The following is a 12,242-nucleotide window of genomic DNA, read 5'->3' as shown; positions in this document are numbered from 1 at the left end:
GCACATTTTGAAAAAAAAAAAAGAGAGAGAGAGAGAGAGAGACAAACATTTCTTTCTAATTAGGTTGTTCTCAAACGTATTCTACCAATTCTAGTAAATCACATACGAGTCAAACAGTCATTTTCCTAATAGTGTATGACTAATAAAGGCTTGATCAAATGATGATTAGATAATTAAAATTTACCATTTAGCTTATATCAAAGAAGGGCAATTAATGGGTAAAGGACATATTTTAATCTGAATATGAATATGTTTTCTTGACTATAAACCTTCCTGAAGATTTAATGACATGCAAAATCCAACACCAAATAAATAAAGTGGATCTAAAATATGATTGGGCATTACATCCAATAGAATCTCTCTCACACACACACACACAGAAACTATCATGAGAAATATTAGTCCTGGATCTCTACACGTTACCTTAATTTGGTGCAAATGTGTCCTATTTGAGGTTACTTTAGGACATATGAAAAAAATTACTGCCATATCACCCATAATTAGCTCTTCTCAACAGATAGATAGTAGCCACATAAGTGACTTATTTAATAAAGTATCCAAAATGCAAATATTATGTCCACTACTGCATCTTCCTAATCATTCCTATAGTTTCATAATCATGGAGACACTGTGATCTTTTTATCTGAGAGTGCTTGAAGAAGAGTAAGTCAGGCAATATGGTAGGAAATAGCCTTAGATTAAACTATAAAATAGGTTACTGTCAATTTTGAGATCCCTAAATGATTGTCAAAAATTTGAAAAGTAGCATAATGGCAGTGGGAGTTTTCATGTAGCAATTCTTTTTTTTAATAGATTGCCATTATTAATGTGTCCTGTAGAAAAACAAGTGTAATTGTATATACAGTAAAATAGGCAAGAGAGCTACTGGAGCAGAACCTCCAGGTAAAAAATGAGGTGAGTGATGATGAGCTATAGCTTATGATGTCAGTAATTGAGATTTATATAACCCTGCATACTATATATTATAGTCATACATTTATTGTGTAAAAAAGAAACTTTATTTAATCCATGACCATCTATTATTTATGTATTTTTCTTGCCTCTTTCTTGGCATTTAGGAAGGAGACAAACAACTTATAAGGGAAACATCCACACATCAACTGAATTCAGAACGCTATGTTCATACTTTTAAGGATTTGTCTAATTTCTCAGGAGCCATAAATGTCACCTATCGCTACCTAGCTGCCACACCTTTACAAAGAAAGCGTAAGTATCCTTAAACATTTAAATAAAGAATACAAAAAATATTTTGCATTAAAATAATAATAATTTGTTTCGCATGTATAGTAAAAAGGCTTAAGGGCTTTACTCATATAATAAATTATTTGGAGAAAACTTCAGTGTTTCTTCATGAATTGCCAACTACTATACTCACTGACCCAGTACCCTTAATAACAAAAAAATTAAATAAAATGCCTAATCATGCGTCTTTTGAGATTTTGTTGTAGGATGTTATAGAGTGACTAGAAAAAAATCAATTTACTTTAAAATTTAGAAGGTAACTTTTAAAAATTGCTATGTTCATATTGCTACGTTTTCTAACCTCTAACAGTTTGGTTTTATGACTTGTCGCAAGTTTTTAATTAATGAAACTCAGTGTTTTAGTTTCCTAGGTCTGCCATAACGAATTACCACAAAGTGACTGGCTTTAAAAAAAGAGCAATGTATTCTCTCATGGTTCTGGAAGCCAGAGGTTGAAATCAAGGTGCTGGCAGGGCCCCACTTCCTCCCTCCAAAAATTCTAAGGGAGAATCCTCACCTCTTTCAGCTTCTGGTGGCTTCGCTTCTGGTAATCTTTGGCTTTGCAGCATCACTCCAATTCCTGCCTCCATCATCAGTGGTCTTCTCTTTGTCTTTCTGTGTCTTTTCCTCTTTTATAAAGACACAAGTTACTGATTTTAGGGTCCACATCTAAATCCAGAATTATTGCATCTCAAGATCCTTAACTAATTATAGCTGCAAAGATCAAATTTACTAATAAAGTTACATTCTGAGATTCCAGGTAGACATGAATTTTTGGAGGAAACTATTGAACACACTACAATCTGGTAAAAAAATATATATATATTTGGAGCCAAGAAATGACATACTACATTTCTAACACACCATAGCTTACAAAAAGTACCATTATCTAATTAGCATACCACTAAGAAAGTATAAGCACTACCAATTTTAATGATAACGCTATTGATTGCAGTATGCAGCCTGATTTTTAAATGTTTCAATGCGTAAAATATAAATCTTAGGCTGGGTTTAGGTGGCTCATGCCTGTAATCCCAGCACTTTGGGAGGCCAAGGAAAGTGAATCACTTGAGGCCAGGAGTTCAAGACCAGCCTGGCCAACATAGTGAAACCCCTTCTTTACTAAAAATACAAAAATTAGCTGGGCATGATCGTGTACACCTGTAATTCCAGCTACTCGGGAGGCTGAGGAGGCCGAAACACCAGAATCGCCTGAACCTGGGAGGTGGAACTACGTTACAGCCTGGGCGACAGAGCGAGACTCCATTTCAAAAAAACAAAAACAAAAACCATGAATCTTAGAATAAAATATAGTGCTATCATGATTTTAATAAATTATGTGGAGACCACAAAAATTGGCCTCTCTTTTAAGACTTGTTTATGTGAGCATATTTGTTATCACTAGGTTGAGGAAATTGTTAAATTAATTTAGATTTCTTTAGATCTCATTTCCTTTCATTCTACCATTTGAAATGTCTACTGTTCTTAGGCTTCTTTCTAATTGTCTAAGACTGCCATTCATTTTTCATCTCTGTTACACCACCTTGGCTTGAACATTACTGATTTCCCTTTCCCGTGCTAAATTTACCAATGTTTATTGGCACACATGCCAACTGCTTTCTACCAGAAGCAATGTAACACAGAGGATAAAAGAGTGGGACAGTTTGAATCCTGACACAACATCACCTACTAAGTGTACCACTTTGCATGAGTCACATCATCTCACCATGACCTAGTGTCCTCATCTGTAAAGCAGAATGATGGTAATAGCAAACCTACCCCAAAAGACAATTTTGAACATTTAAGATGCATATTACAGATAAAATGCCCAAACTCCTGCCTCTTATGTAGACAGTATTTCATAAGCATTGACTATTATTATTAATGAAGTTTGGTGGCTTCAAGTTTAACGGTACTAGATAACATATTGTGTTTCAATAGAAGTCTGAGTTGTAAGCCAAGGTATTTAAATGAAATGTGTAAATCACAACCTCTCTGATGAACTAGTAAGAATTCTTTCTTTGAATGAGACTTTTTTCAGTATCATACAAACCACATTATACAGGTGCCTGTATTAAAACAATGATCTTGTTGTATATAGACTTCCCCATTTTCTAAATAGTGGCTTAGAAATGTTACTCAATTCTGATTCATATGAGAATGAGCTTTAAAAAATTTTTCAATAGAAAGACTTCTAACCCTTCTCAGAGGCGAGCTGTCTTTTCTCAGGGTTTTATTTTATTCTCTAAATATATCTAATTCCTAATTTTAGATTTTAAATGTCTGAATAAAAATTTATTCAAGCAACATTACTATAAAATGTGTTTCAAAAATTTTTTTAAGTGATGCTTGTGTCTTGGAACAATGTAGCATTAAAGTTTTTTGAATGTGTCTTATAATATTGTTTGCTTTCTAATTAATATACTAAGTGCATTTCAGGATAAAATTGTGAAGTCCAATTATGAAGTCTAGTACAAGATAATGAGAGCAAAAAAAAAAAAAAAAACTGAAAATATGTGAGGTGTTCTGTAAAAAATTTAAAGATGATTGAAAGACTTACCCTTATTTTTATTTTGTATCATTTGAAACTAGTTTGTCAGCCTTAACTGTGAATACTCTTCTCTTTTTGCAAAAGAGAAAAAGCATTTTATTTACTTTATTTTTAAAAGGAACTTGCATGCTATCTAAATACATGTCTACCTTCTCTAGTGGGCGTATATAAGGATAATTAAGCTGCAGAACACTTAAAACCATTTCGTTTTACAATTTCATCAATAAATGTTCACAGTAATAGGACTCATACATTATTATGCTTAAGATGCTATTTATTTTTCATAGAAAATATAAATTATGTACCAAGCACTTACAGCCTTTATATATTTAGCTTATTACTTTAATCATAAAATGTTCTGTGCAGAGTCATTTACTATATTTACTTAATATATAATAAGTAGCAAGTCTAAGGAATAAATATCTTCTCTCTTTTTCTTTTTCTGTATTTCTAGTTAACATTTGTACTCTTTCTGAATTCTTTTTGCAGGGTATCTTACAATTGGACTTTCTTCAGTAAAGCGAAAAAAAGGAAACTATTTACTTGAGACAATTAAGTCAATTTTTGAGCAGTCCAGTTACGAAGAACTGAAGGAAATTTCAGTGGTGGTTCACCTAGCAGACTTTAATTCTTCCTGGCGTGATGCCATGGTCCAGGATATTACACAGAAATTTGCGCACCATATTATTGCAGGAAGATTAATGGTTATACATGCCCCAGAGGAGTATTACCCAATCCTGGATGGCCTTAAAAGAAATTACAATGATCCAGAAGATAGAGTCAAATTTCGTTCAAAGCAAAATGTAGATTATGCTTTTCTGCTTAATTTTTGTGCCAATACTTCTGACTATTATGTAATGCTTGAAGATGATGTTCGATGTTCAAAAAATTTCTTAACTGCCATCAAGAAAGTCATTGCATCCCTAGAAGGAACTTACTGGGTAACTCTTGAATTCTCTAAGCTTGGCTACATTGGTAAACTCTATCATTCTCATGATCTCCCACGTTTGGCACATTTTTTATTAATGTTTTATCAAGAAATGCCTTGTGATTGGCTATTGACTCATTTCCGGGGTCTGTTGGCTCAGAAAAATGTGATCCGTTTTAAACCATCTCTCTTTCAGCACATGGGCTATTATTCATCATACAAAGGGACAGAGAATAAGCTAAAGGATGATGATTTTGAAGAGGAGTCATTTGACATTCCTGATAACCCCCCTGCAAGTCTGTACACCAACATGAATGTGTTTGAAAATTATGAAGCAAGCAAGGCTTACAGTAGTGTTGACGAGTACTTTTGGGGGAAACCACCTTCAACAGGAGATGTTTTTGTGATTGTATTTGAAAATCCAATTATAATTAAAAAAATTAAAGTAAATACTGGAACAGAAGATCGACAAAATGATATTTTGCATCATGGAGCACTAGATGTTGGGGAAAACGTTATGCCTAGCAAACGAAGGAGACAATGTTCTACTTACTTAAGACTAGGAGAATTCAAAAATGGAAACTTTGAAATGTCAGGTGTGAATCAAAAAATTCCATTTGATATACATTGTATGAGGATATATGTCACCAAAACACAAAAGGAATGGCTAATTATTAGGAGTATTAGCATTTGGACTTCTTAGCCAATTACATCAGTATGTTCAGTTTCTGAAACAGGTCTTCCTGTTTCCTTTTTTGCTACCGTTGTCATTTGGAGGGAAAGCAATGGATGGGATATGTTAAAAGAAACATTAATTACATTGGTAGTTTTCATTTATACACTGTTGACATAATTTTATTCTTAATACACACTTGTATTTATTTTAACGTCTGAAGTTGAATATAAGTCTATAGCTAATGCTATTTTCCTTTATATTTTTAAATGCTTTTAGTTTTTAAATTTCAACTGATTGTCAAAAGGGTAACATGAAAAATTTTAAATCAACAAATTAGTTTGTTGGATGATGGTTTTTGAAAATTAGTCATCAACTGTATATACTTCCTCAAGAATCGATAATTCATTATATCATCAGATAGCTTTTATTAAGCATCTGTGGGAATATACAGTTGGGTGGAATGATAATCTGGTTTTTTTGTGTGTGTAAACTTAGGTTTCCATTGACTTCTGTACATCTACAATGAATACCTCCTCATAGAAGTGGTGTCTTTACAACATATTTTTTGTGTAAGTGAGGCTATGGAAAAAGAAAAAAAAAAAGACTTAAAAATATCTCTCCCCTGACCATTTATATGAAAGGGGACATTGTTCATTGTTTAAAAACATTTAATTGAGTACCTATTGTTGATAAATTTTCTGGGGGAAGCAATCTTTTTCTAGTTTCCCTTTTGCAAAAAAAAAGAAAAGAATAGTTAAGCTCAATATTTTCAGGTTACATTAAGTACCCACATTTAATAGAATAAATTAGGGAAGGCCTATAGTAGTTAGCTCATTCGTACAGACATTTTCAGTATATGCAGAAAATTTTGGGAAATTGATTTTATACATTTTGTATTAAAATCCATGTGATTGAAATTATTGCGATTTATCATATACTTTTTTTGGAATTTAAATGGGTATATTATAAAGGACCATAGAAAGTAATTGACTTTTCTGGAATCAAAGATCTATTTCCTAGCAAGGCCAGAATGAGAGATCTGATATTCTGATAACCAGACAATGCTCTTTTTCTCGTATGATTTCTCCTGACACAGTTTATGCTTTCTGTGTTCTATTTGCTATGTGACTTTCAGATAATAAGTTATACCATCTGGAAATAGGTGGTACAATTCTTGCATAAATAATATTATCCTAAATAATGTCCTAAACGATACTTTTTTGGTATATGCACCCAAATAGTAAGCAAACTTGACTAAACTTTTCCTAATAGGGATTGGAGAGTGTGTCTTTATAATGTGTCCATTAAAGTAATTCAGGACACCTTAGTGTGTCCTAAAGACATTGGTTTTCAGAATGTCCTGAGCTTGTTTCATCCTTTTTGTTTTTTAGTGAACAGCAAAAACAGGGGTTTATTATAAAAGGAAATGGAAGGTGCTTCATATATGTTCAAGAAACTCAAGTACATGTTTATATAGATGACTCTGTGTGTTTGTGAGTGTGTGTGTGTTGGTGTGTGTGTGAAGGCTAGACTTTTGCTAGTAAGAAGGAATGAGAAAATCTTCCTGCTCTTCCTTTTCATACTGAAACACAGTCCTTAAGATTTACTAGTATGCTGTGGCCCAAACAACACTAGGATATTTTTATTTTATTCGTTCTCTACAAATAAATGAGAAACTCGGATAAAAAATGGAAATTTTTTCTTCATTTATAAACAGCTGTTGTATATTTTCTTTGTATCCAGCTACTAAAGTGTTAGAAGAAAAATGAACCTTTCATAGAAGTCTAAATATTAATATTTTGTAAGGCATCTAAATCTTAACAGTCATAGGAAAATGTGAACACTGCCACTAAACTATTACCTTTACCTTGATTTAGAGGATACTTGCCAGACCCCTAAAAATGTTCTATTTTCTTTATTTTTCTTATCTTTTTTAACTGGCTAGTTGATAGCATTGTGTGTATATCTCAGAAGTTACAAATGGCATTATTTTCTTCACTGTCAATGATAAAAGGTACACAACTGTATGCCAAAGATATATAATATCAAGAGCTAGGCAGACTCCCTGAAATGAGTTGTAACATTTTACATATTCTTCTGGGGATGACTTTCTGAAGATCAGCTGTTGGTGTCTATCAAAGTCTTAAAAATGTTTCAGAAAAGATTGCTGAGGGTAGCAGTGAAGTTGGATGTTTGCTAGGAAATTATGAAAACAAATGTGACTCAGAGAGGTCATTTCACATTTTATCTTAATATCCTCTCTTTACTAAACCTGTGTTTGGATAAGTCCGTCAATCATCCTAGGATCTTCTGTGCTTTCTTTACAGTTGACACTGGGTCAATTTTCTAAGGAAAACCCCTTGACAAATAAAGCTTCTTCATTAGGGATCAAGAGGAAAAATAGCTCTTCTTTTTCAAAAGAAAATCTGAACCATTTTTTTAGCATGGTCCGATGTTCTATTTCCTATATTTAGAAACTTTGAATAAGGGTCTAGTAATCTTGTCTCAGAGTCATAGAAACAAAAATACAATTATTAGGTTTAACTATACTCAATCTATTTGCTATTTTTCAACATTTTTGCTGTAAGTTTATATATTTATATACATATATAACACATATATGTATATAATTTTCTTTGTTAAAAATAACAATTGACAAAGACTGGCATTTGAGACATGAGTGGTTGAGTCATTTAATTGCCATACAAATAAAATGCTGACAGATTTCAAACAAAAAATATAGTATGTACCTTAAATAATGCCTCAGAATTGTATAATTTAAACTGACCAAAAACCTTACTTACACTTAAAATTCTCCTTAGGGGAGCCTTTTCAGCATTTATGAACATCAAAGAAAAATGTGTCTTGTAAAAGCACAATGAAATTCAGAAAATACACATTTTTTAAAAATACACATTTTAGTGGCAATCACAAATGTGGATACAAAAACATACATAAAATATGTTAATGCAAGAACTTTTTCCTACTCTTTGAAAACTGTAACCTTGTGCTATTTATAAAGTAGATATTTTCCAGGTATGAAAATATAATTTGGAAACCAACGTGTCGTTTAGATCTATTTCTTTCATATAGCTATACTATGAGTTGTGAACATTCCATTTCTTACTGGGTCGGTATTCTCTGGGAATTTTTATAATGCTATCATAGAAAACCCTTTCTGTATAATAATGGTATATAAATGAAACAAACGTTTGCAAATTATAATATATGATGCAGTAGGGAAAGCACCTATATTTTTAGATGCTCTAATAGCATACTTCCTGTCAATATTTGCCAATTTGTCAACAAGTTTATGGCAAAGAACATGATACCATGATTAACACTGAAAACAGTACATCCAGTGTCATATAACAATTGAAGGAGACAGCGTGTAATTCTCTTCCTTTTCCTTGGCAATACATCCATCAATAGAGTAATGGTACCATACTACTGAGTAACAGAGCTCACACTTAAACTTTATAATATTTATTATTGGATCTACTGATAAAATGATTTTCCATTTTGTCCAAATTCAGCTGATTTGGACGAGTTTCTTGTAGGATTTAATATTAATTTTAGGATAATTTTATCCTGTTTCTTTTGATTCATGATCCCAAACTTTCTAGATCTTGCTTCTGTCATTCCATGTCTTATTACACCTTCCCAACTTTGTGTTTCAACAAATTTTATATTCATGCCTTTTGTCTTCATGGGAGACAAAACAGAAGGTTCATGCAGACTTGATTTTGACACCCAGTTCTGCATTACTAGCCTCCAGATATGAGGAAATTTACTTAACCTTCTTGAAACTCAGTTTCTACATCTGTGAATAGGAATAATTTTACCTCGTAGGTTTTTAAAGGTAGCAATTTTACATTGTAGCTCCTTGTAGAGGTGGAATTGAGATAACATAAACTAAGCACGCAGTAAATATTGGTTTCCTTTTTATCCATGTCATGTATATGTAACAGAATATGACCCTGGAAAACATTACCAGAGGCCTTCATCCTAATCAATAACAATTATAAGATTTACTGCCCTTTAAAAATGTTACTCAGCCTACCTTTTTATATTTTGTCTAGAGAATGTCATGTGGAATTATATAAACACTTTTCTAAAATCAACATATATTCCTGTCATTCTAATTTATCACTCTAGAAACCTTTTCAAAAATATCAAAATTGCTCCTAGTGCTCTCATTACAAATAATAATATTCATTTCTGTTTTAAGAAACCTCAATCCATTTACATTGAAAAACAAAGAACCATAAAGTCATTTTCTAATTTCCAAGATTTTGTTTAGAATTTACCTTAAGCTCAGAGATGCAGTCTTCAGAATCATTTTACTTTTTTTATTTTTATTTTTTTAATGCCAGGGTCTGGCTCTCTGGCATCTTTTCTATCATTGGCAAAAGTTATCAATGCACTGACCTATAAATTACCTTGGCAGTGATGTTTGAAACAGATATCTTATCTCCTAGTCTACTTTGAGTTTAATTGTTGAGTTTTCCATTGCTTTGAATTTCTTTGTTCAGATTGAGGTTATTCTTTTTAGGAAGAAAAAGACCAAAACAAAATTCAATGTGATTAGTTATTGCCATTTATTTTTTGTTTGCTTTTAAACTTTTTTTTAATCCCAGAGGATATATCTTTTATTATATTTTTGGCATGCTATGAAATGATTTCATTATTGCATATGTGCATGTGTGTATCTACATATGGTTAATCTCTCAATCTGTGTGTATGTATATATACATATGTGTATGTATATGTGTGTATATATGTATATATACTTGAATATTATGTGAATATGTGTGTATATATTATATATATGCATGTATACATGTATGTATTTGTATATGTGTTGTATAAGTGTGTCTGTGTGTGTGAGAGAGAGAGACAGAAGGATAGGCACCACTTCCATTATTTTTTAGCCTTTGCACCTCCACTTATTCTTTGATTTTTCTGACACACTGTCCTCCTGGTTGTGTTCCTCTTCTGAACTTACTTTTGCTTTCATGTTCTCCCTCACATATTTTATACATAACATCCTCTGAAAAGCATAGCACATTAGAGATCTTTGTGCATCCTTTTAGATACTTTGAATTTCTTAAAAGTTTACTAGAGGAGGCCATCTCTCTCAAAACAGAATTTGTCTTTTAAGAGTTTCAGGTTTATAGTTTTTATTTGAATTCCTTAACATTTAAAGATCAAAATATGAGCTGCAAAGCATTCTCTTTCTAAGCTACAAAAATATTAAGATAACAAGGTTGCACTTTCCCAAAGTTCTAGTCCCTTCTACCTCATTAATCTGTTCATCATGCTTACTCCAAGTCCAGGGTAGAATTTGCTTCAATAATCCCAATATTTTCTGAGATGTTTAATATCCTACTTTTAACATTGAAATTGAAATGTATGTTTGAGACCATTTGCCAGATAACTGGATCTGAATATCTTTTCTGAAAAACATGGATTTGAGATGAAAGCAGTTTTTGATTTGACTGTTGCTTCAGCTTTCATTTCACTCTGTCTAGATGCTCTCTTGGAAGATTTACCCAAAAGTTAAATTGATCATGTGATAAAGTGATAGGTAAATTGTATATGACCATAGAGATACCATTGCATTAAGAATATAGCATGATCACATTTTCACATAGTATTGGATTTAAAAGTACCCTAAGTAGCCATCTCCTTAAAGTAGGTGAGCCAAAGAAATAATAAGATAGTCAATATTTTTCTATAAAATAAAAGTTTCCATGAGGCACACACACGTTAAATTTAATATGTAGAATTTAATTTACTTTACATTACCTTAAGAGTTGTTTAAGGGTGCACAACAATAGTGAATTACCAATATTCAGAAGCTTAGTCTGTAATTTCAATGTACTGTAAGTTACTACAGCTTCAACCACAATAGCTGGCATAATCTACGTCATTCTGCCCAAATACAGGTAATTATAGTTCTGATGTACAAAAATTCCCAAAGTCAATGCATATATAAGGCAATAGAGGTGAGAGTGTTCATAATTGAAAGCTAACTATTGCAAAAATATTTTAAATATTTAATTTATAGTGCACTCAAAGTTCTGGAAGAGATGTAGAGATTTGTCTTTTCCACCCTTCCCCTCACTTTACCATTTATTATGAAAGTACCTAAAGTATAGCACAGAGATATGTGGCAGTTCCATACATCTCAATCAATAAAGCTCTAACTCTATTAGAAACTAGATATTTAAAAAGTACTTTTATTGTAACTTCATCTGAGTCGGGTTTCTCATTGAATAATAATCTGTCAATTGGAAAATATTTAAAGTAGTACATGCCTCTTGTTCTCAATTGGAAAATGTTCTCAATTGGAAAATGTTTAAAGTAGTACATACTTCTTTTTTCCCATAAAGTACCCCACATTTGTTTAACTATTTGATGTAGTCCTATTTTTTCCATCTTTAATAATTGATAAAATTTTCCCCACTTTTAAACATATGTATGTATTTTCTGACACACTTAAACTTTGTTATTCCACATTGTTTACTTACTTTATCAATGAGTGAAAGTATAGTTCCAAAAGTTAGAATAATTATCTCAGATCCTTTATCATAATTGTCCATCCTTTAATGCAATCTGGTTTTCAATACAAGTAACACTTGCAGTCTTACAACTGTGCATTTTTGGTCACTAAAGGACCACTTGACATGATATCAGTAGTTGTCAGGAGTTATTCACTACCCTTAGAAAATAAACTCGGTAATGTAAACTATATCCCTCACTTTAACAATTACTACTATTGAATGACCTTGAAGGATTATATCTTTCTTTTTAATAAA

The 12,242-nt window shown here is 32.0% G+C and overlaps 1 protein-coding gene across 7 annotated transcripts in view; it reads left to right on the top strand.

Annotated features, from left to right (window-relative positions):
• MGAT4C (MGAT4 family member C) overlaps positions 1–11,424 on the top strand; it is a 909,629-nt gene extending 898,205 nt beyond the window's left edge. For all 7 annotated transcript variants that reach the window (XM_050749432.1, XM_050749434.1, XM_050749433.1 and 4 more), the window contains 2 exons: positions 1,080–1,227; positions 4,304–11,424. In XM_050749432.1, the coding sequence (XP_050605389.1) occupies positions 1,080–1,227; positions 4,304–5,445 (1,290 nt within the window). In that variant the 3' untranslated portion in view covers positions 5,446–11,424. The remainder of the gene's footprint in view (positions 1–1,079; positions 1,228–4,303) is intronic.
• Positions 11,425–12,242: the final 818 nt, after the last annotated feature.

This window comes from Macaca thibetana, chromosome 11 (assembly GCF_024542745.1).
Source record: "Macaca thibetana thibetana isolate TM-01 chromosome 11, ASM2454274v1, whole genome shotgun sequence".
NCBI lineage: Eukaryota > Metazoa > Chordata > Mammalia > Primates > Cercopithecidae > Macaca > Macaca thibetana.
The sequence above is the reverse complement of the archived record's forward strand: the minus strand, read 5'-3'. Positions and strand labels throughout refer to the sequence as shown.